The following is a 26276-nucleotide window of genomic DNA, read 5'->3' as shown; positions in this document are numbered from 1 at the left end:
GCATCAGAACCAATCAAACAGTCACACCAAGTCAAAAGATCTGGGTTTGGTCCATCACCGTTCTTTAGCACACTCTGCCACCCCAGTTCAGACATGGCTATATGCAAATCAGTCTGACCCTGTGCCTCATGGGAACAGTCCAGCCCGAACTGCCAAGCCATGCCTTCCCTGGACCGGAAACAAGCTTCCCAGGACCAGTTTCTGTCATTCCAGCCATCTTCAGCCCGGCTTGCTTGAATCCAGTGGCAAAGTGAGCAAGGGACTCACGTCTGAGCATACCCTGCCACACTTATGGCGGACAAAAGCGGTACAAAAGGAGGTGGTGATTGACGGAGCATCAGAACCAATAAAACACTCACACCCAGTCAAAAGATCTGGGTTTGATCCATCACCATTCTTTAGCCCACTCTGCCACCCCAGTTCAGACATGCCTATATGCAAATCAGTCTGACCCTGCGCCTCATGGGAACAGTCCAGCCCGAACTGCCAAGCCATGCCTTCCCTGGACCGGAAACAAGCATCCGAGGACCGGTTTCTGGCATTCCAGCCGTCTTCATCCCAGCTTGCTTGAATCCAGTGGCAAAGTGAGCAAGGGACTCACATCTGAGCATACCCTGCCACACTTATGGCTGCCAAAAGCGGTACAAAAGGGGGTGGTGATGGACGGAGCATCAGAACCAATCAAACACTCACACCCAGTCTAAAGATCTGGGTTTGAACCATCACCGTTCTTTAGCCCACTCTGCCACCCCAGTTCAGACATGGCTATATGCAAATCAGTCTGACCCTGTGCCTCATGGGAACAGTCCAGCCCGAACTGCCAAGCCATGCCTTCCCTGGACCGGAAACAAGCATCCGAGGACCGGTTTCTGGCATTCCAGCCGTCTTCAGCCCGGCTTGCTTGAATCCAGTGGCAAAGTGAGCAAGGGACTCACGTCTGAGCATACCCTGCCACACTTATGGCAGCCAAAAGTGGTACAAAAGGGGGTGGTGATGGACGGAGCATCAGAACCAATCAAACACTCACACCCAGTCAAAAGATCTGGGTTTGATCCATCACCGTTCTTTAGCCCACTTTGCCACCCCAGTCCAGACATGGCTATATATGCAAATCAGTCTGACCCTGTGCCTCATGGGAACAGTCCAGCCCGAACTGCCAAGCCATGCCTTCCCTGGACCAGAAACAAGCTTCCGAGGACCGGTTTCTGGCATTCCAGCCGTTTACAGCCCGGCTTACTTGAATCCAGTGGCAAAGTGAGCAAGGGACTCACGCCTGAGCATACCCTGCCACACTTATGTCAGCCAAAAGCGGTACAGAAGGGGGTGGTGATGGACGGAGCATCAGCACCAATCAAACACTCACACCCAGTCAAAAGATCTGGGTTTGATCCATCACCGTTCTTTAGCACACTCTGCCACCCCAGTTCAGACATGGCTATATGCAAATCAGTCTGACCCTGTGCCTCATGGGAACAGTCCAGCCCGAACTGCCAAGCCATGCCTTTCCTGGACCGGAAACAACCTTCCGAGGACCGGTTTCTGGCATTCCAGTCGTCTTCAGCCCGGCTTGCTAGAATCCAGTGGTAAAGTGAGCAAGGGACTCACGTCTGAACACACCCTGCCACACTTATGGCTGCCAAAAGAGGTACAAAAGGGGGACTGGACTGTTCCCATGAGGCACAGGGTCAGACTGATTTGCATATAGCCATGTCTGAACTGGGGTGGCCGAGTGAGCTAAAGAATGGTGATGGATTAAACCCAGATCAGTTGACTGGGGGTGAGTGTTTGATTTGCTCAAACACTCCGTCCATCATCCCCTTTTGTATCGCTTTTTCCGCCCTAAGTGTGGCAGGGTATGCTCATACGTGAGTCCCTTGCTCACTTGGCCACTGGATTCAAGATAGCCTGGCTGATGTGGATTATGAATCCAAAACCAGTCCCAGGATGCCTGTTTCCGGTCCAGGGAAGACATGGCTTGGCAGTTCGGGCTGGACTGTTCCCATGAGGCACAGGGTCAGACTGATTTGCATATAGCCATGTCTGAACTGGGGTGGCCACGTGAGCTAAAGAATGGTGATGGATTAAACCCAGATCAGTTGACTGGGGGTGAGTGTTTGATTTGCTCAAACGCTCCGTCCATCATCCCCTTTTGTATCGCTTTGTTCGCCCTATGTGTGGCAGGGTATGCTCAGACGTGAGTCCCTTGCTCACTTGGCCACTGGATTCAAGATAGCCTGGCTGATGAGGATTATGAATCCGAAACCGGTCCCAGGATGCTTGTTTCCGGTTCAGGGAAGACATGGCTTGGCAGTTCGGGCTGGACTGTTCCCATGAGGCACAGGGTCAGACTCATATTCATATAGCCATGTCTGAACTGGGTGGCCGAGTGAGCTAAAGAATGGTGATGGATTAAACCCAGATCAGTTGCCTGGGGGTGAGTGTTTGATTTGCTCAACGCTCTGTCCATCATTCCCTTTTGTATCGCTTTGTTCGCCCTAAGTGTGTCAGGGTATGCTCAGACGTGAGTCCCTTGCTCACTTGGCCACTGGATTCAAGATAGCCTGGCTGATGAGGATTATGAATCCGAAACCGGGCCCAGGATGCTTGTTTCCGGTCCAGGGAAGACATGGCTTGGCAGTTCGGGCTAGACTGTTCCCATGAGGCACAGGGTCAAACTGATTTGCATATAGCCATGTCTGAACTGGGGTGGCCGAGTGAGCTAAAGAATGGTGATGGATTAAACCCAGATCAGTTGACTGGTAGTGAGTGTTTGATTTGCTCAAACGTTCCGTCCATCATCCCCTTTTGTATCGCTTTGTTCGCCCTAAGTGTGGCAGGGTATGCTCAGACGTGAGTCCCTTGCTCACTTGGCCACTGGATTCAAGATAGCCTGGCTGATGAGGATTATGAATCCGAAACCGGTCCCAGGATGCTTGTTTCCGGTCCAGGGAAGACATGGCTTGGCAGTTCGGGCTGGACTGTTCCCATGAGGCACAGGGTCAGACTCATATTCATATAGCCATGTCTGAACTGGGTGGCCGAGTGAGCTAAAGAATGGTGATGGATTAAACCCCAATTAGTTGACTGGGGGTGAGTGTTTGATTTGCTCAACGCTCCGTCCATCATCCCCTTTTGTATCACTTTGTTCGCCCTAAGTGTGGCAGGGTATGCTCGAACGTGAGTCCCTTGCTCACTTGGCCACTGGATTCAAGATAGCCTGGCTGATGAGGATTATGAATCCGAAACCGGTCCCAGGATGCTTGTTTACGGTCCAGGGAAGACATGGCTTGGCGGTTCGGGCTGGACTGTTCCCATGAGGCACAGGGTCAGATTGATTTGCATATAGCCATGTCTGAATTGGGGTGGCCGAGTGAGCTAAAGAATGGTGATGGATTAAACCCAAATCAGTTGACTGGGGGTGAGTGTTTGATTTGCTCAAACGCTCCGTCCATCATCCCCTTTTGTATCGCTTTGTTCGCCCTAAGTGTGGCAGGGTATGCTCAGACGTGAGTCCCTTGCTCACTTGGCCACTGGATTCAAGATAGCCTGGCTGATGAGGATTATGAATCCGAAACCGGTCCCAGGATGCTTGTTTCCGGTCCAGGGAAGACATGGCTTGGCAGTTCGGGCTAGACTGTTCCCATGAGGCACAGGGTCAGACTGATTTGCATATAGCCATGTCTGAACTGGGGTGGCCGAGTGAGCTAAAGAATGGTGATGGATTAAACCCATATCAGTTGACTGGTAGTGAGTGTTTGATTTGCTCAAACGTTCCGTCCATCATCCCATTTTGTATCGCTTTGTTCGCCCTAAGTGTGGCAGGGTATGCTCAGACGTGAGTCCCTTGCTCACTTGGCCACTGGATTCAAGATAGCCTGGCTGATGAGGATTATGAATCCGAAACCGGTCCCAGGATGCTTGTTTCCGGTCCAGGGAGGACATGGCTTGGCAGTTCGGGCTGGACTGTTCCCATGAGCCACAGGGTCAGACTGATTTGCATATAGCCATGTCTGAACTGGGGTGGCCGAGTGAGCTAAAGAATGGTGAATGATTAAACCCAGATCTATTGACTGGGGGTGAGTGTTTGATTTGCTCAAACGCTTCGTCCATCATCCCCTTTTGTATCGCTTTGTTCGCCCTAAGTGTGGCAGGGTATGCTCAGACATGAGTCCCTTGCTCACTTGGCCACTGGATTCAAGATAGCCTGGCTGATGAGGATTATGAATCCAAAACCGGTCCCAGGATGCTTGTTTCCGGTCCAGGGAAGACATGGCTTGGCAGTTCAGGCTGGACTGTTCCCATGAGGCACAGGGTCAGACTGATTTGCATATAGCCATGTCTGAACTGGGGTGGCCGAGTGAGCTAAAGAATGGTGATGGATTAAACCCAGATCAGTTGACTGGGGGTGAGTGTTTGATTTGCTCAAACGCTCCGTCCATCATCCCCTTTTGTATCGCTCCGTAGTTTAGAGATAGCATGTATTGTGAAATATCAATGTTCTAATTCAGTACTGTCGTAGTGTCTGAAATGTAGTTGCGAAACTATAGCACTATCAATGTAAATGGTTTGACGGACTCCCAGATGGATTCACAACTCCACTACAAAGTTAGTCGGGGTCCACGCTGGGCGTTGCCACGGTGATGCGAATCCTCCCGCAGACAATACCACATTGGGCTTCTTAACCGAAGACTAAAAAAGGGTTAAAAAAACTGACCAATGAAACCCAGATTAAGAAAATAAAAACATTTTGATTTGCTAACTACATCAGTATCACAAGAAAAAGAAAGGGAAATAATTATATTACTGGTTATTCTTACAGAGTGTTACCTATTATTTTCTATAAGAAGAAATTTGGAAAAGTGAAAGTGTGTTACAATTTGAGGATCAGCAAAGCATATTCGCAGGTATGTTAATAATAGGGCAAACACAAGGAGATGATGGACGGAGCGCAGAAACTTTTCAGACACTCACCCCCAGTCACAGATCTACGTTGAATCCATCATCGTTCTTTACCTCACTTCGCCACCCCAGTTCAGACATGGCTATATAGAAATCAGTCTTGACCCTGTGCCTCAAGGGAACAGTCCAGCCCGAACGGCCAAGCCATGTCTTCCCTGGACTGGAAACAAGCATCCTGGGACCGGTTTCAGGCTAACAGCCCTCATCAGCCAGGCTAGCTTGAATCCAGTGGCAAAGTGAGCAAGTGACCCACGTCCGGGCAAACCCTGCCAACTTAGGGCGACCAATGCAAACACAAGGAGTTGATGGACGCAACACTGAAACTTTTTAGACACTCGCCCCCAGTCACAGATCTGGGTTGATTCCAATATTGTTCTTTAGCTCACTTCGCCACACCAGTTCAGACACAGCTATATGCAAATAAGTCTTGACCCTGTGCCTGATGGGAAGAGTCCACCCTGAACTGCCAAGCCATGCTAGCTTGAATCCAGTGGCAAAGTGAGCAAGGGACCCACGACTGGGCATACCCTGCCAATTTACGGTGAACAATGCAAAAACACAAGGAGATGATGGACGGAGTGCTGAAACTTTTCAGGGAAGATCTGGCTTGGCAGTTCGGGCTGGACTGTTCCCATGAGACACAGGGTCAAGACTGATTTGCAAATAGCTGGGTCTGAACTGAGGTGAAAGAGGCACTTATGTATCCATCAGTCATTCAGGCAGGTGCAGACACAGTAAATGTCTCCAAAACTCAGCCACACAGCAGTAAGCAATCCATGCTGCCCATTGTATACACATTTAGAGATCCATAGAGTAAATAAGAGAGGCAGAAATATACCAACGTACTTACTTACATATCAAATAACACACCCACATAGGCACTAAGACACTGTTGCTCAGACGGACATGAATTTACCTTAAATAAATGAAAAGGCAAGAGGCACTTGGCAAAACAGGAACAAGTTGGTTTAATTAAACACTGCAGCTGCGAGATCCTCGACAGAGTGCATCTGCTCAAAGTCTCTCTGTGTACAATGTTTTGGCCATCACTATATACAGTTCTTAAGTTACAATAAAACAATTATTACATTTCAAAAAGCATCTAAATCATACATTAACAGGCCACAGATGGCACTCCACCTCATGGAGAGCTAGTGTGGGCCACTGTGTATGTGTCTAGATGTACTGCATGAGGAGCGCGTGATCACTACTGTGGTGTGCATATTGTGTTCTGATTGGCTGAGTGTGTCTATCTACATGTGCTATTGAGGTTTGTGGTATTTTTCGGGATTGCAAGCTTTTGGTCAAACATGTTTTATTAGGGCCATTTTCCTCAGAACGGTTTGTGGTGCAGCTATCTATCTCTGGGATTGATCAGTGTTTTCCCTGGGCACACGTTTGTCTTTGGGTTAAGAGAGATGTGACCTGTTATTCGATAGGCATGGGTCGTAGGTCCTGCCTAACCACATATCGCCGGCTAGGGGTTGATGGGGAGGTCATCTTGGATGAATCTGACTGCAATGATGAGAGTTCATGAGAACTCCTGAAATTAATCTTGCAGTTACTAGTATCATTTTTATTGACATAATTAGCATTGTGCATATAGTTGTCATAGCGTACATCAATATTGTATTTAATGTTATTAACCCTACTAACTAATTTGTGGACTGTGTTTTTACAGCATGAAACTTCCACATGTAGGAAACCACATAAACAGAAGTACAATAATGAGAACCGGCATTAATAACATGAATATGTTGACACCCGTAAGGTGATTCATGAAAAGATACCATGCAATTAGTCCTTCTCCGGGGCACAACTCTCCTTCTTCATGTCGGCTGGCAGATGATGCAGTTCTTCAATATCATGAGCCAATGTCCCATTGTCTATGTCGTTTCCAGGAATAAAAGTCCATGCTCATCAAGTCCAACACCTAGTGATGTTGCATCACCATGCGGCGGGTGGTCCTCAGTTCTACTTTGATAGCGTTTAGGCCGAGTTCATATTATTTATTATTTTCATAATTTCCCACCTGCAAGATCTGGGGCTGACCCCTCTGAATAATTCACTGGTCTCCTCAAAGAGACATATCATGCATTCAATCATTTTAACATAATCACAAAAACAAACGTGAGGGTCTTTAATAGAGGGACGAGCAAGCATAAGTGGCATTGGGGCTCATCTTTTATAGGTAATGCACCTTATTAGTAATGCCTTTGAATAGAATTGGTCCTGTGCTCTGCATGCTACTGGAGTCAAGCTATCCTGGCTGATGAGGGTAGGTGAAACCCCGCAACCTGTCCGAGGATGCTTGTTTACAGTCCAGGGAGGACCTGGCCTGGCAGTTCAGGCTGGATTGTTCCCATTGGGTGCAGGATCAAGACTGATTTGCATATGACTGAGTTCAAACTGGAATGGCATGGGGAGCAGAAAGACGAGGGATTTAGGCCCAGATCTCTTTACTGGGGTGAATGTATGACATTGTTCTGCACTATGTCCATCAATTTTTCTTTTTGCATTTGGGAATAGAATTGGCCCTTGCTTTGAATTGGGGCAGTCACCTCAAAGTCAAAATCTTTAAGGCTGCTGATGTTGTCTTTGCTGCGGCTGCAATACTAAAAGAGCATTAGCAACATCGACAACTGAAGGTATGGCTAGCGAGCCTTTTGACGAAGTTGGAGGCAGACTTAGTTAGGAACTAGGGGGCATATTATCAAGGACGGGCAATACATTATCGCCGCTTTTATCGGCAGTTTCCTGCCGATAAAAGCGGCGATAATGGGCTTGATAATATGCTCTATGAATTCCTATCGAAGCCCATGTTAGATGTGAAGACATCTAACATGGGCTTCGATAGGAATTCATAGAGCATATTATCAACCCATTATCGCCGCTTTATCGGCAGTTTCCTGTCGATAAAAGCGGCGATAATGTATCGCCCGTCCTTGATAATATGCCCCAAGGTTCTGAACTACTTATACCTCCTGCATTTGGACCGCCGCTAATAGGAAGTCGCACTGTAAGTTTTCTGCAGCTGAAGTAAGAGACTATACACGGGTTATGTGTCAACACCTATAGAAGCTGAGGGGAGAAGAATGTTGTTTGGCTCAGTGTACCATCTGTGCACAAGTACCACTGTAGCAGAGGGAACCCAGAATACGCTGTTTATGATCCAATTAAAGTGCCCCCTTTTTGTTACGCTGAAGTGTAAACTCTGTACATAATAATGTTTTTACACTTTGAATAATGTTTGCCTAAATCCTCATGATTGATTGCCATAGATAAGAAAATAGGCCTTTTTCCTTGACAAAATGTAGGTACTCAATGCATATCCTGGTTTTTGTGTCAGATTGGACATATTTCTCAATGTGCCTGTTATTCAAATTCATGCTGAGGAATCTTAATCGGCCAAGTTATGTGCCCTGCGAGTAAGCTAGCAGTTCAAAGCTCCCAATAAAAAACATACCCATCCTGAGGGATTTAACAAAAAAAAGTTGACAATATCTAAGCAGGTAGAAAAAACTATTTGCTGCTCTGAAATGGCTCCTCTTCTAGTAGAAGCCTAGAATAGGAGGGGATGGGGAGAAATCTCCTTAAGGTTGCCTTTATCTGACAAAAACTGTCAACAAAAAATCTCCAAAGGGGTCAAAGACAGAGCAGACAGACCTCGGTTTCCAGTGACCACAGACTATATGGCTTCTTTAAAGCTTACAGTGAATAAACCAGGGCCTCAGTCAGAGGGATTTCTTCCAATTTTGCTTCAAGCTGCCATTTTGAATCTTACAAGAGTGTTCTGCAGAGGATTTGGGCAGCAAATGGGCTGTTACAATGAAGTGCAATTCACGGGAGGAGCAGTGATGTGATATCTCGAGATTGGGTTGGGACTGCCACCGTCTGTAACTCTCTACATCCATTTTTTTGTGTTCCTATTCAGGCAAGACCAGGCCTGGCAGTTTGGTCTGGACTACTTGCATGTTGAACACAGTCAATGCTGATTTGTATATGGCTGGGTCCAAACCGAGGTGGGAGGGTGTTCAAAAAAGCAATGGATTGTGATGCGGCCCGAGCGCCTACCAGTGGCTGAAGTTAATTCAAGCATTCCGTCCATCACCTTCTTGTTTTTGCATTTGACACTCTTAAGTGCGCAGGCGTGAGTTACGAGCTCACTATGCCACTGGAACCGAACTATGATTTGATTATGGCTGGGTCCAAACTGAGGTGTCATGATGGGTGAAAAATGATGGCATAGGATGCGGCCAAAAGATTGGCAGATTGGCAGTGGCTGAAATAATTCAAGAATTCCATTCATCACCTTGTTGTTTTTCCATGCTCAAGGATGAATCCAGGAGAAGCAGAGGACACATAGAAGAAGGATGGACAATGGATACATAGTGTGGATGAAATCCTCTCTGCAGAGGAAGTACTCTGACATCAACATCTTGGACATTTGCTGGAGAGCTAGTGGCACTAACTCTCTCTCTTACTCTGGGGGCCAGTTAAGGTTGGACATGCCTAAGACCTTGAAGGAATTGGGCCCCCTTGGACGTCTGTTAACTTGTAATCATTGTGGATACCCTAGGAGTGGGTACTGCAGGGAGTTCATACAGGTTGTATGTTCTGCCCAGAGAATTGTGGGATGTTGCTGAATGAAGACCCTTAGTGGGAGACTACCAAGGGGTGACAGGAGAGCAGGTCAAAGGATGTTCAGCCCATTGATGCAGGAACACCAAATCTCAAGCAAACATAAACAGCTGGAGGAGCAGCCACATTGCAAGGGGGCTGTGTTTGCTAATTTATCCACACAAATTGCATCCACAATTGAAGTCAAAGGGGCCCCTGAACAGCGTAAAGAACATAAAAACTGGCTGAAAGGACAAGAGTTATTCCTAATTAAAGGTGGCACTGATCAATAGCTTTCTGGTCTTTCCAGATGGTCACCTAAGGATCTTCAGGGTTATTGGTTGGCAACTGTTTCAAAGGCAAACAACAGTGTTCAAGACATCTACCAGGTAGCCAATGGCCAGTGTTATCCCCCAGTGAGACCAACAAGTATTTTGCACCATCTTCCAGGTGGGAGCTGGGTGACAGCATTGCCATGGCTACAGAAAATCGTGGACTTGTCCTATGAACTGGGTGTTACTAACTAAGCACAGCGTGCAAGGGTGCACTGCCTTCCCCTCACTCTTGCACTGAAGACCAGGCCATGAAAAGATTTCAAGGAAAGGGGAAGGGAAAAAGATCCACTGCCAAGCTAGTGTTGTAGATCTTACATTTAGTCTCCATTTTAGCTTTCCACTTTAACTTAGCAATAGCATCTTTTTCTGATGGTGGTTTTGACACGTTTTCCCCTTTTACGAGAATGTGCCACATATGTATTTATTCCTGGTAGCCATTTGTTGCCCTGCTGTCGACCCATTTAGGGGCCCATTAGGATGGCGGGCGGTTGGCCCCCCCCAGGTCGGGGGTAGCCCCGCCTGCCTGGCGGGGGCCAACCGCCCGCCATCCGTCCCGGAATGACCCCCTGCCATATTAGTATGGCTGGGGGGTCCGCGGCGTACAGAAAGACCGGCTGCCACGGTCGCCTTGCGACCGGGGCGGAAAAGGGTTTCTATGGTGGCGGTGTCTATCAGACACCGCCAGCCATATTAGGATGGCCTTTGTCAGATGCCTTTCTGTGACGGAAAGGCATGAGGAGTCTGCATTGGGGGCCCGATGCGGGCCCCCATGTACTCTAGGGGAGTGGGGGGTGCACATGGGGGGTACCTATGGTACCCCCCAGCAGTTCCATGCACAGCATGGCAGGCACCGCGCAGTGCCTGCCATGCTGTGCATGGAAGTGCACTGCATGCCTTCCTGCCATTGTGGCGGGCGGTGCTGAGTGCACCGCCCGCCACAATGTCAGGAATGCTAGATGCGCCCGCCACTGTGGCGGGCGCATCCTAATTCCAGGAACGGGACCCCCGCCCTTATGGCGGGCAGTCCCTAGTACCGTCAGGATGGCGGGCAGGCAAAGTCCGCCCGCCATCCTAATGGGCCCCTTAGTGCCAAAGTCACACATATTAGAATACAGCGCCTTGTTTTATTTTTTTGCTCGTATGAGACTACTCTTTCTCCCTAGAGCAATTAAAGACGTTCTGGAATTCTGGCACAGTACAATAAGCTTGCTCTTTTATTATTTAAACAGTGTGCATTCTGAAGTTGTTGAGCGGTGCTTCACTTCCCATCGGAGTAATAATGGAAGCTGCTGTGAGCTGTGACTGAGGTGCAGCTCTGCTCTCCGTGACCTTCATCCTGGGAAGAAAGATAACTATGTGAGAGATGTGTGCAGGCTTGCACACTCAAATGGGTTGTATTCATTAATGCACTGAGGCCAGCTTCCTGATGCACCGTACAAAGGTATGGGGTTAGATCATTCCAAAACATCTGGCAGATGGGTACTCCAGACATGCTCTCTTTAACATAGCAGTATTAGTGACGGATAAGGGTAACCTGAGTAACATTATGACCAAATAACATACTTTAATTGTTTGTGTTTTTCCAATGTTTTTCTAATACTCACAATTCATATTTTATTTACAAAGATTAGAGATTTTCACAAAACATTTCCTTGTGAACCCTTGGAATGAAAATGTAACAAATGAAAGGGTTAGATCTGTTTCCACTAATTCCTTGGGAATTAGAATCATATTTGAGGGTAACGAGTTTAAATATGGTATTGTTAGCTAGCCAAACAAACCAACATTTATTAATCATATAGGAAGACCCAGTCCCTGTATTATGAAGTTATTTATATCTAAATACACAGCCCTAGTAAATTTGTAAGAACAGTATAACACTAGTAGTCTCCAGGCACAGGACATGTCTCAACCGAGAGGACTTTAGAGTGAATATACGGTTCTTAATATTCAGAGCATAGGTGCCCCCATGGGCGGGTGTATCAGCTTTTAAAAAGAATCATCAGGTTGAGGGTGTAAAAAACATCTCCACCATAGGAAAAGTAAGCATTTACCAGTGAGAGGTAGCCATATCAAAGGCTTAGCTGTGCTCCTGATGAGGATAACCACAGGCCCTTTTGAGTGATTTGAACATTTCATTTTGACATTTACAGTGCCCCAGTAGAGCAGAGTAAATCAGTAACAGAATGTTGTTGTGGTTGGTTGCCGACAGAAATGTGGCAGGCCCCACAAAAGACCTCACAATGGTTTCAAGGTTTGACACCCTACTTCTCTCAGAACCTAGCATATATGACCTGGAAGATTTTTGTCTATGTTTTCTGCCCTCCTAGAGCTCACTGTGCGTTTTGTCTTTAGAGTGCATGGATCATTTGAGTTTTGGGGCCCTCTGTGATTGAAAAACAATGTGATTTGATTGTAGAAAGGATACTAGGATTAAATTGATCACTGTTTTGTATTGTTTGTTTGAACATAATTTTAAAGCCCATCAGTATAGTTTCTTTTTTTAGTAGATGCCATTTGTGGGAACGCATTGCAATATTTGGTAATAGTGTAGTGTCTTGAAGGTGAATGCATGGTGATTTCCTATGAAAAAGACAGTAAACTTGACTTTTATTTATTGTATGCCACATGCAGGTTATCTACAAATATGGGTATGTTATGTTTGTAGTAGTTAGGGTCTGCTGTTTAGGTTCTAGTGCACATTTAGAAGGTTATTTGAGTTCTGTCCCCTGTACATTGTACTCTTCATGTTGGTTTTCCACCTGCTTCCTTGTATATATTTGTAACTCTTTGGGCCAGATGTAGGTCACCCAATACCGGTCGGTAACGGCCCGAATTACCGAATTTCGGCCGTTACCGACCGGTATTGGGCTTTTTAGATGTAGGTGGCATTTTTGTAGGATTCGGTATTTTACCGAATCGGTAATTTAAGGATTCGGTAAAATACCGAATTCTTAACATACCGATTCGGTAAATTACCGAATCCAGGATGTAGGAATCACTCAAGTTAGTGCATTCCTCAGTTAAGGATTCGTTATTTACCACCAACTACAAGTTGGTGGTAAATAATGAAAACCTTTGAAAAAACATTTTTTTTTGCTTTTCCATACACAATTGAGGGGTGCAACAGGGTGTCAAAGTGACTCCCTGCCACCCTTCAATGTTTTCCCCCTTTTACCGAATCGGTATTTATCGATTCGGTAATTGACATTCATTCCTGAATGAATGGCAATTACGGAATCGGTAAATACCGATTCGGTAAATACCGAATTTTACAGATTCGGTAAAATTTACTGAAGAATTACCTACATACTATTTACCTATTCTTAAATACCGAATCAGTATGATTCAGTATTTAAGAATATGTAAATAGTATTTACCTACATCTGGTCATTAGTGCGGTATTTAGTTTTGCATGTACTGGTATATCCTATGTGGTGATGATTGAAACTTAACTAGAGGAACAACTACAATCTAGATTGCAGATATATAGGTAGGTAGGTAGATAGATAGATAGATAGATAGATAGATAGATAGATAGATAGATAGATAGATAGATAGATAGATAGATAGATAGACAGACAGACAGACAGACAGACAGACAGACAGACAGACAGACAGACAGACAGACAGACAGACAGACAGACAGACAGACAGATAGATAGATAGATAGATAGATAGATAGATAGATAGATAGATAGATAGATAGATAGATAGATAGATAGATAGATTGATAGATAGATAGATAGATAGATAGATAGATAGATAGATAGATAGATAGATAGATAGATAGATAGATAGATAGATAGATAGATAGATAGATAGATAGATAGATAGATAGATAGATAGATAGATAGATAAATAGATAAATAGATATGGAATTAACAGGGTTTTTGTTTAAAATAAAATCTAATTTTAAAATCTGTCCTGCAAAACTAAATATGACCTAGGTGCTTAGGTGCAGACTGGCCCTCCACATTAAAGATTCTACACATCACATGCATGAGTAATTATCACTTTACTCCCCCATTCATTTATAGAATGTAACTGAAACAAGAGCACACATTAATCGTCGAATATTATAGAAAAGATATAAAGTTTGTATATCTCATCATTTCATTTACCATTTGATATGTATATATTTTAAAACTGTAATTTTCGGACTATCATTCTGTATGCTGCTGTTGTTCAATTATAGATTTATGTTCAAATTGAGATTACGGATCACATAATAGATCACTTCTGTGTCCAAATGATTTGAGACTCTCTCAAGAGCAGTGCATACACTTACATTGTTATGCTTTCTGAACTCAATCCAGCGAAGGAGTTTTTTCCTATATGTCGTATATTTATATTATCTTGAACATCACTGAAATAAAAATAAAATGAACATTACTCTTGGGAATGTTTCTGGAAATTTATTTTCTTATTAAGTATAGAGATTATTTAAATCAAGACCATTTCAAACATCCATTTCTGTTCGAGCAATAAGTTCCGAAGTATCTCATTGGCATAAGTAGAATACAAATTGTGCAATGCTGTAAAGACGGGTGACTCACACTTTTACTTATGAAAAAGGAGGATAGCTTTTAAACACTTCTGATAGTGACAAACCATTCTTGTGGCAGCAGTGGAATGCTCATGGAAGTGGGTGTCTGATGTTACCCCTCACCACACACTGACTCATCTGTTCTTTTGAGCTTTCTTCAGCAGCCCTCAATATAGCCATTGTAGTTGGACTCCCCAGCATCTGTTATGCTGTTAACTGCGAGGGGTTCTCCCACCCTAAGCTGTTCTTTGCAGCATTCCCTTTCCCTTCCCTGGCTTGTCTCCTGCCACAGACCGTCTTACCTTTTACACCACACTGCCCACCCACAATGTCTACACCCACATCCTCCACCAATAAGTCAAACCTGTGCAAGCAGTGGATTCAGCAGTCACCCAAGTATTTCTTGGCAAAAGATGTCGACTGATGGAAATTTTGATGTCAGTAAATCCAAAGCTCCAGTCAGGTGGCTTTAACTTCCCATGGTGCGTAGCCAGTAACATTTATCCATATCTCATTCACTGGGGTGAAGTTTCAAGATTTTGTATGTCCTCCCTGGCAAAGTAAAACCTTCACTTAGACCTGATTAGAGTGTATAGTTGCAGTGTAGATATAACGAGGCATCATAAAATAGAGATATTTGCAAGAAGCTGTTGGAAATACCTAGCACTCCCAACACTTTCTCGCAATGCTACCTAACAGCCTAATCAAGTGGTGGGTTTGAGGGGCCGATTGTCAAATCCCACTGGCTGTAGCTTCTGTCACGCTTGTTTCCTCACTTCCACCATGCCACTATTCTCATGACGTGTCTTTAAAATCTAAGCCAGATTTAAAGGAGGCACCTGGACAGCACTCCCTGCCTCATCAGATCTGGCACTAGCTGCTCACCCTCAGTGTTAGGCAACCAGATGTGCTTTTATGTCTGGCCAGGTATATGCACCTGGCTGAAGAGAGATCATGATGTTCCCAACATATCCCAGCTATGGTAGATGTAGAAATTAGGTTGTGATCGACTGGGGTGAGAGCCCTTGTCAAGCAGCAACCACAATCCTTGTCAGGGCGAAGCACAAGCGAACCTCAAATTACCTTGTGCACATTCCTCCAATAGCTTGCCAGAGAGCTTACATGCGATGTGTAAAGTATTTGTGCAACACTTCAAACAGTAATAAAGTGAAAAAGGATCCCACACAGAGCTGGAAAAATAGAGTTGTTTTCAAATAATAAACCAATACCAAAACTACAAATATCTAACTAGTAGAAATGAAGATATAGAAATTTAAAGATTTTTGTGAAAATAATGCCAAAAAGCACAAAGCTTCAACTGTGAATATCTGGTCACGCCAGACCAGGGAAAAGTCACAAGTTCAGGCTGACTGTGATGGAGCATGGGCTTACTACAGTGACCCAGTTAGACACGCTGAAAAAAGTAGCTTAAATCCTGGTTTGTGGACCGTTGTGAGGGACCGCGTTAAAGATGCATCATGGGGTCGAAGCAATGCATGGGTTTTAAGATACGGCAAGACTGTAATGCAGGGGCCTGAGTCATTGTGGAGTTCCCATAGATAGGGCTTGTGATGCAAAGTCTGGTGTTGAGGATGCAATGTGCAGCCGGGGCGATCCGTCAGTTCTGAGGAGCTGTAATGCTGCAATGCAAAGTCCAGCGTCGTTGTTGAGGCTGCCATCGACCAGGGATGTGAGGGATGCAGGTCTTTGCAACTGGCATGAGCCACACCGCAGTGTAAATGTGTTGGTTCAGAATGGGGTTGCCCCATGCAGCTGAGCAGATGCATTAATTCTGCTGGATCTACAGAGGCTGGCAGAAAACCTTAGGCCAAATTCCAAGGGGCAAGAACTGGGGTGGCATCACTTGGAACGGTTGACTCAAGGATAGCAGAGCCCAGGTGTTGGAGGTGAGGATTTGGAGCCTACTGTCACTGAGGCTCAAGTCAGGAGTCCAGCCAACTAGCCATTAGAGTCTCTCTGGGATGCTGGGTACAACAGATCTAAGTCTAGTCCTGCTCACCCAGGACAAAAGGGCAGCAGGCAGGAGGGAAGCAATTCCTCAGAGCAGCAGCCCAGCAGAGTGGCAGTCCTTTTCAGCAGCACAGCTGACCTTTTCCCTGGCAGAGTATCCACAGGTCCAGAAGAGGAATGAAGAGGTGGTGTCTGAGGTCCAATATTTATACCCGGTACCCTCCCTCTGGAAAGTGGAAAAAGCTTCTAGAGATTTCCCTGTGAAGTCCTCTGGCAACCTGCCTTGGCTCCAGACTAACTTCGGGTAGTATGCAACCCTTTATGTGGAGACAAGACACAGCCTTTTCAAGTGTAAGTAGGGCTGTGCCCAGCTCCGCTCTCCCATCCTGCCAGTGATGGCCTATTCAGACACACGTAAGTTCTCTGTTGTGTGTAGCTGTCAAGGTGGAATACACATGCCTAACTGTCAGCTATGTCCAGGAATGTACCAGCTTTCTAAAAGTAGCATTTTCAAAACTGCAATTTAAAATCTGACTTTATCATTAGAGAGGAGTTTTCCTTACAATTCCAAAGATACCAAACATGACCTGGGTACCTGCTCCCATTTTGAAATTACAGCTCCTTAAATATTATAAAGTAGCTCCAATGTTATCCTATAGGAGAGGTAGGCCTTGCTGTATAGAAAAACAAATTCAAGAGTTTTTCACTACCAGGATATGTAAAGCGGCAATGTACATGTCTAACTTTTTATATACATTACCCCCTCGCACACTGGGTTGTCCAGGGCCTACCCTAGGGGGGACATATGTGTTAAAAATTAAGGTTAGGGCCAGGCAAAAGGTTTATTTATCCAAATCAACATGGCAGTTTAAATCTGCACACACAGACTGCAATGGCAGGCCTAAGACATGTTTAAAGGGTTACAGGAAAATCAAAAGCAATGTTCCCAAGACTCCCACCTGGTAATGTGATGCCAGAAACTGTTGCAGGAATAACACCAGTGATTGAGAGCATACTAAAACACAGAATTTTAAAAGAAACTGTTAGAAGCCCTTGAAATTTGCCTATTATGGGTTTACAGAAAACAAATGGGAAATATCTATCAAATAGTACAGAATCTTTGAAAGATTAATAACATAGCTGTTCTAAATTTCACAGAAATTCCAGGCTGCTATAAAGCGGTTGCCACAATTGATGTCAGTATCAAGAGATTTGAGAGTATAGTGATGGGAAATCCTCTCACAGTGATGGTTCCCCATTCAGTGGAGATTTTGCTCACCCTGACTAAAACACAGTATTCTACAAACAGCTAATCCACAAAATATGAACAAATACTTGCAGCTGAAAATGTATTACTCTTGAGATGTTAACTGTTAAGTACAGACCTTATTGTCTACTCCTAAGAATGAGATTGAAGAGAATGACGTTGAGCTTGATTGTTTAGATGTCACGGACTTATGCACCAAGCAAAGAACAGACATAAAAAATTAACATCTTGATGAGCCTGATTATGCAATTTTTGTGAATAGCTCATGTTTGAGAAACAAAGAAGGAATTCTGAGAGCAGCTTATGCAGGTTTCACAATAAAGGAAGTGGTTGAAGCTTTATGGCTTCAAGTTTTTACCTCGGTACAATTGGCAGAGGTGATTGCCCTTACGAGAGCATGTTGTTTTTCAGCACAATTGAGAGTGGCTATATTTACAGAAAATCAATATGGCTTTGGTGTGCTTCATGATTTTAGAATGTTATGGTCACAAAGGAGGTTTATGACATCTTCCCGATCTTCCATCTGGAATAGGGAATATGTAAATGAATTGATATATGCATTACAGTTGCCTCAAGAAAATAGAGTACTGTACTACTCAAAGAGCAGGAAATTATTATGTAAAAGTTGGAAATCGATGGGCAGATGAAGTTGCCCAACATTGTGCACTTGTGAGCTACATATTTGATGGAGGTTTCTGATGAGAACCCCATTTTCTCTAGGCATGGTTGGAGTTCATGGAATCATGCTATGCGTTACTCCGCAGGGACTAAACTCCACCATACTACGCAAACTTCAATGGGTGGGCAGGGTTTGCTGGCATGCTCTTTCACATTGCAAAACGCAATGCAGAGTTCACCTTCGCATTACAAATTGCCTGCAAACACCCCGCGTTTCACATGGGCGTGGCCATCTTGTTTTTTTACTTTTATGGTGCTGGACCTAATTTTCTTTCCCTCTTTAATCTCTTTTATCCTCCCCCCATCAAACTTATCTACCCCATATTTTATTTATTTTATTAAAGTGTGTCTTTGTGTTTGAGTATTTTAAATGTTTTGTAATTTTGTGGGTGTTTTTGTAACTTTTTTCATTTTGTTAATTTTTCCCCTTACTTCCTTATTTCTTTCCTTTCTTTTCTATTCCTGTTTCTTTTCTAATCTTTCTTTACCCCCTCCATTGCCATAGTAGAGGTTTGCATACCTTGTGGGTGGAGCCAAAGCACAAGTATGCAACTCTGTGCAATCTTCAGCAAGGAGGGGTGGCAGCAATTGTTTTTTTGTCCAGCATCACCTCACCTTCATGCTGGCAGCAGGCCCGGTAGTAGATACCCCCTGGGGTAGCTTTGGCTGTGCTGGGGAAGGGTGCATCAGTGAGTATGGTGCACCAGCCAGGTTCAGCGCACCGTCCAGCACCTGACACACTGCTGTGCGGATACTCTTAACCAGCAGCAGGACCTGGTGTCAAGATTACAGGGCTCGGTAACTATTAATTATTCGTTGTGTTTCTCAATGCTAACATTTTTTTCCAAACAGCATCTCACACTCAGAGGTAAGTTACATTTAGTTTACATTAAGAATATTATTATTATGTGATCGAGTGTCTAGTTTCTGCTAGGCAGGTGCTCAGCGCTACCTAATTGTACTCATCATTTGCACTCGCTTTGACTGATTAATTAAGAAACCATTGCAGAATGTTCTGTCCTCCAGTCACCACAGTGATATCAGTAAGTTAGCGTTCTCTCTGTAACTTTGTTTATGTAGCAAGTGCAGTTCCTGGGTATTTCACAGGGATGTGTAGTATGCACACATTGCATTGCAAAATAGGAAGACTGAGTTGGTCCATCAAGGGGGTGTAGAAATGAGAATAGAATCAAAGATCAGTGCCTGAAGTGTATTAGTTCCATATGTAGTTTTTGTTAAGGAAACTTAGACTAGGCATTTTATGATTAGTATGGCCAACACAAGTATAGTTGATCGACTCAAAACTAGTACTATAGACGATCTGCTTTAGAGAAGTACAATGTGACTATGTTTACCTGTCATAATATTTTGTGGCGATTAACTGAATCACTAATCTATTATTTTTATTTTCTTCATTTCTTACATCAGCACTCAATATTTGTTTAATTCCTGTTATCCCTCTATTATCTTTTTATCCCTTATATTACATGTTTTTTGGGGGGGTAGCTGACTGATTCCTGTCTCTAGTCTCCAGGGGCCAGATGTAGGTCGCCAAATACCGGTCGGTAACGGCCGATTTGACATGCAGGTGGCCTTAATGTTACAGAATCGGTATATTTACCGATTCAGTAAATTTACAGAATCGGTAAAATACCGAATCAGTAAATTTACCGATTCTGTAAATCAATATGTAAATCAATATGTAGGTGGCACTGTAATCAGTGCCGCAGGCCCTTACCGAATCGTTATTTACCATGGAATACTATTCCATGGTAAATAATGAATTCCAGTGTACATGCACATCTGTGCATGTACACCTGTGCCATGTGGCACACAGACATGCCCTAAGGGCATGTCTGTGTGTCACATGGCACACAAGCCAGAAACAGGTGTGCAACAGGGTGTCAAAGTGACACCCTGTCCCCCTTGTAAAATCGGTAATTTTACCGATTTGGTAATTACCGAATCGGTATTTGCTATTGAATCCTATTGGCTTCAAGACCCATAGGAATCAATGGCAAATACTGATTTGGTAATTACCGAATCGGGAATTACGGAATCTTACCGATTCGGTATTTTTACAGAATTTTTTACCTACATAGCAATTACCGATTAGTAAATACCGAATCGGTAAAATTCTGTATTTACCATTCGGTAATTTGCTATTACCTACATCTAGGCCCAGTTCTCTTATCTTCTGCTTTGTTGGTAATAATCTTTATTTCTCTCCCATTTATCTTGTGGTACTGTAAGACTAAGAACAAATTTTTTGGCACTCTACTGTCCACTGCAGGCCCAAGTAAGCTAGTATTGCAAATAATATTCACCTTGTATGTTTGTTGAGAAGCTTTCTTTTTCCTGCTCATGCTCTAACAGTTGAGTTAACAAGAGAGTGGACTTGGTCATGTACCCCCCAATGTTATGTGCTGTGTAATTCATGTATGCAGTATACCAGAACTTTCATGACAGTGCAGCATGACTGAAAAAAGTTTGAGGACCCAATGAATTTACCAACCAACACCATCTGTCTTTCATTGATCATTATTCTATGCCTTCATTGTGCTTCAATGACTGAGTCATCATAATCATCATAGATTATAGCTCTATAGGGATGAATGGATGAAAGGATCCTTTGAAGAAAGGAAGGATATTGAATGGATGGATAATGGATTGGAAATTTGGGTGAACGACTGGATGAGAGAAAGTAAAGCTTAAATCATGGTGGCTATGGGTGAATTAGAATGAAAGGGTGAAAGAATATTTGGATTGTTTGGATCAATAAGCAAGGCAGCTCTTCTCATGGAGAGGGGCATGATGCTCATCTACTTCGCTTACTATTTTAATGCAAGGATATCAAAGCTATGGTTTTAATATTTGTTCTACTCCTTTGACTCACTGTATTTGTTAAGTGAGGCAGATGTATACCACCCATCATTCATTCTCCCACTCCCCGTCCATGGAATTTTGCCACCCATGACCGAGGTGCAGTATGATTCAATTCATGACTGAAGTGTTGGCTGTGCAATGTGTGTCTGCTTCAGTTAATGCAGCATTTACAAAGTTTTTATGCATTGCAAATCGCACACACAAGGTCTGTTTCTCTTCGCCAACTCAGTCACCTCTTAGTGCTTCACTTCTTTATTTTTTCCTAAGTTCTTCCATCTCAGCCTACCAAAAACTTAAAAAATACATTCTTGGCATGTGCCACATTTGATTTTATAGCCATGTGAAGTGATTCCAAAATATATTTCATGGTTTCCCATAGAAGATTTATTTTATGACTGAATAAGCCAAAGATGATGAATTGATGATCAGTGTAGTGACAGTGACCCCTGGAGTCGACATCAAAAGCCCTGCCCTACCTCCTAATCCCTCTACCCTACCTTGCAGTAGAGTAAGTCAAGCTTACTTTCCTTACTGCCCAGCAGATAAATCTGTTAGAAATAATATGTGGTGGTGGGTGAGTCCATTGAATAAAGTGGGAGTAAGTGCATGATTTGATGTCTTGCTAATCAACCTTCAATCACACTGGCCATTCCCGAGAAGTACAAATTCATACATTTGGACTGAGAAACAAAAATGGGGGGAGGAATTGCCATTGCCTTTAAAAATCACCTGGTGGTGAACTGGATCTCGACAGTCAGCAATGACTGTCTGGAATTAGGGATTTTTAGGGCTACCACATCAGCATCCAATTGCTGGTACGGTGCTCTAATCTACTGGCCCCCAGGTCCCAAAGCTAGATTCACAGACCTTTTGATGGAACACCTTGCAGCAAATAAATTTGTTCTGCTTGGAGATTTCAATTTTTATGGGGAAAATCTGATAGACTATGAGGTAAATAAACTTTTCTCCTCCCTGGAATTGATGGGACTAACTCAAAGGGCAAAGGGCGCTACACATATAGCTGGACATAAACTGGATCTGGTCTTTACCAACATAGACCAGCTGAGCTGTAATGTTCCTGACCCTCTCTCCTGGACGGATCATTATCTGATTGAGATTAATATGCAGCATTTAGACCAAAAACTGGCTAACCGTCCTGTTACACTAACTCCTAAACAGAGTAAGAAATGGTATAAGCTTAAAGCAGAGTCCTTTAATGAGGTTTTCTCCTTGGGTTCAGTCATAAATACTGAAGATGTGGTCTCAAAGCTGGAGGCCTTTAATTCTGCCTTGGAAACAGCATTGGACGTCATTATACCAAAACAGACACGTAGCTCCACTACAAGGCGGGCTTCTGCCCCCTGGTATATGGTGAAATTAAAAAAAGAAATAGCCAGCTGTAGGTGTCTGGAAAGAAATGGGCGCTCAAATAAGATCAATGAAAATAAATCACTTTACAGACAGGCTTTAGCCAAATACCATCTTAATTTTAAAGGGGCCAGGCGTCAGTTTATTATCACCCATATTGAAAACGCTAGTAATTCCTCTAAATCACTGTTTGGGATAGTGCGGGATTTTGTATCCCCGAAAGTGTGCAGTCAAGACCCGGTGGAATCACAGGAATTATGTTATTCGTTAGTACACTTCTTTTATTACAAAATCTCAAAAATCTATGAGAACTTTCCTCCACCAGCCCCATACGACGTAGTTGTATCTAGCATGCTAGAGAAGCAGAATGGAAATGTAGTATGCTCACTGAGCAGCTTTACAACAAAAATGACCGAGAAGGTCATAAAAGGTTTGGCAACGGCCAAATCAGGGTCACCTTTAGATCTCTGCCCACCGAAGACGATGGCACTCCTAGCAACCAGCTGTGCCCCAAAAAATTAGAGACATTTCAAATCAGTCAATCCACATGGGTATTATTCCAGCGATATGGAAGGAGGCATTTGTGTGCCCTATCTTGAAAAAGCCCGCAGCGGACCCTTCTACCCTCGGTAATTACCGGCCTATTTCCTTGCTACCATTGTTGAGAAAAATCTTATAAGGTATTATTAACCGACAAATTAGTACTTACCTGGAAGATAATCATCTCCTGGATCCATCACAGTCAGGGTTGAGGCCAGGTTTTAGTACTGAAACTGCAATCCTGGCAGTGACTGACTCGCTCAGACTAACTATTGATGCGAGGGGCTCAGCAATCCTGATCCTCCTAGATCTCTCTACAGCCTTTGATGCCATCTCGCACTCTAGGCTGGCGGAGAGATTTGTTGCCTCGGGCATTAAGTGGGTGGCACTTGAGTGGCTTAAAGACTTTTTGTCTGAGAGAACCGAAGCGGTGATGCTGGGACCTTACACCTCTGAAAAAAGACATCTGAACAGGGGCGTCCCGCAGGGCTCTTGCTTAAGCCCAACCCTTTTCAACTTGTATATGGCTCCATTGGCAAGGATCATTGACCAATTGGGTTTCGAGATCATCTCGTATGATACGCAGCTTATTTTCATCATCGGTCCGAACCCAACACTCGACAAAGTACGTTTTGCCACAGGTATGCTTGCCATCTCTGACTGGAAGACAGTTGAACCCGGAGAAAACCGAGATGATGCTTTTGGGAAAAGCTATGGACGGTTGGTCAGGAAACTGGTGGCTGACTCAGTTGGGACCCGCTCCATCTCCTAAATGGTCAGTAAAAAATTTGGGGTTAAAGCTCGATCGAGCCCTGAATATGAAAGTATTTGCGCAGTATTGGCAACTGTTTTATTTATGTTGAATGTGGCGCAGCCTTACTGTGCTTTTGAGCCAAACCCTTTTGGTGTTACTTAGTGTTTATAGCGGGCGCTGGCTCGCGAGGTCTATTACCTGGACGCAAAGAAATTGGTGTCCAATAAATAGGTTGACCTCCTTGAGAGGTCAGTGTGTTTATTTATTTTTTCTTTAATAAATTATCACTTGGTGTTTGGGATTAGGTTTTCAACTTACGACGTAACTAGCTAGGAACTTCATTCCATCCAACGTAGATTTTTCTTTGGATTTTGCCCATAGAAATATGTCAGACAAGGACACGTTTGCATACTCAGAGGAACACATACAAAAATTCTTGAGCGACCCTCCTTTATTCGGATCAGCATAACTTAGTAATACAGCAAAAGTGAACAATGAATCTGAAAAATTAACGAGATTGAAAAAGAAACAAATTCGGACAGACCTTCATGGCCATTACCTCTTGCAACACCTGAGGGCAGGTACTATTCCGGGAGGACTAATTGTGAAAAATATACCTGTGGTTTTCACTGAAGATCCAATTTATAAAAAGGGATACAGCCTAATTGAAACCAAATGTAGCAGAGACCTTATGGTCCTAACGGTCGAAACAGCGCAACGACTATCTAAGGATCAATTGGATGAAATTGAGAAACTAGAAACAGAAATTAAAAATAATCAACTGATACTCGACTCAAAAGCTCTTCTAGAAAAAGTTGATAAAGACATCATTGAATTCAAAGATTATACTATCACCCAAAAAGAGAACAATTTCGAAAGAGATAAAAGGAACTTTTTTTTAGAAAAAGCGTATCCGTATTTACAGCAAGATTTTTTTACAAGATCGGAATCACGGAGATTTCTCCCTGACAACCAAGGGAGATCCCGAAACAAGTTTTTGACTTTTTCAGACACATCTTCCTCTGGAAGTGGGGAAGGGGAAACATCAAATTATAGATCAGGCAACGCGAGGAGAGGCTCTTTTCAACCTAATTTTCAGCAACAAAATTACCAACAGGGAGGACAACCACAACAACAACAACAACCTTTTTTAGGACGCGGCCAGGGGACAAACCGCGCAAAAACCAGATTTGTTCCACATTGGGAAATGTCAACAAGACGACAGAACTACAGCAATTACAAAAACTAAAATCTCCAATTTACAATCTGTCTAATAAAATTTTAACATCATCAGAAATTAGCCTACTAGAAAAAGGCCTTTCGTTTGTTCCCTCAAGAACTACAGACTTTATTAGATTGAAATCTGAGTTTATAGGATTTTGTCGCAAAATAAGACTAACAACCTTTTTCTCAGGTCAGACACAAATGACTAACGCGGAGACAACTGGTCTTAGGAATAAATCCAAATTTTGTCCACCATCCAATAAGGTACCAAAAGAGGTCCTCACTTTTGAAAAAACCATGCTTTCAGCCATTGTATCTGAAGAAAAGAAAAGATCATCTTTTATAAAAACCAAATCTTTCAAAGATTGAGAAAGACGCTTTGAAAACAAAGAAGTCATTATAAAACAAGCGGACAAGGGTGGATCCATTGTAATTTGGGGAATTGAATCATATACATCTGAAATCAATAAACAATTATCAGATATTACATGCTACAAGAAACTATCCAAGGATCCTACTTATGATTTACAGAATGAACTTTTCTCCATTGTAGACCAAGGTTTCGAATCTGGATTCTTAGGCAAAAAAGAAAGAGATTATCTCAAGAATAAACATCCACGCACAGCTCTCCTATATGTATTACCAAAAATTCATAAGGATGAAAAAAATCCACCTGGGAGACCAATAGTCTCTGGATGTGAGTCACTTTTTGAACCGGTTTCTAAGTTTATTGATTTTTTCCTTAAACCCTTTTTGTTACAAGTCAAGTCGTTCGTACAGGACACTACTGATTTTATCAACAAACTGGCCCTTTTACCTTTTGTCGAAAGTCAAGATCATCTGGTGAGCATGGATATTACATCCCTATACACCCAGATCCCTCAAGATGAGGGACTGGAAACATTAAGATATTTTCTAAACAAAAGAGAGAGGCCACTCCAAATACCAACTGAATTCATTTTGGATTTGGCAAGACTGGCACTACAAAGAAATTACTTCAAATTCAGAGAGGATTTCTATTTCCAAATTCGTGGAGTAGCCAAGGGCTGCCCTTTTGCGCCAGAATTGGCTGTTCTCTTCATGAGCCAATTTGAAGAAAAATATATCTATGAGAACAACCCTTAC

The 26276-nt window shown here is 43.5% G+C and overlaps 1 protein-coding gene across 2 annotated transcripts in view; it reads right to left on the bottom strand.

The window, feature by feature from the left end:
* FSHR (follicle stimulating hormone receptor) overlaps nt 1–26276 on the bottom strand; it is a 1957424-nt gene that overhangs the window by 439572 nt on the left and 1491576 nt on the right. For both annotated transcript variants that reach the window (XM_078649629.1, XM_078649630.1), the window contains exon 6: nt 14206–14283. In XM_078649629.1, the coding sequence (XP_078505755.1) occupies nt 14206–14283 (78 nt within the window). The remainder of the gene's footprint in view (nt 1–14205; nt 14284–26276) is intronic.

This window comes from Lissotriton helveticus, chromosome 6 (genome assembly GCF_964261635.1).
Source record: "Lissotriton helveticus chromosome 6, aLisHel1.1, whole genome shotgun sequence".
Lineage (NCBI taxonomy): Eukaryota > Metazoa > Chordata > Amphibia > Caudata > Salamandridae > Lissotriton > Lissotriton helveticus.
This window is presented reverse-complemented; position numbering and strand designations above follow the sequence as displayed.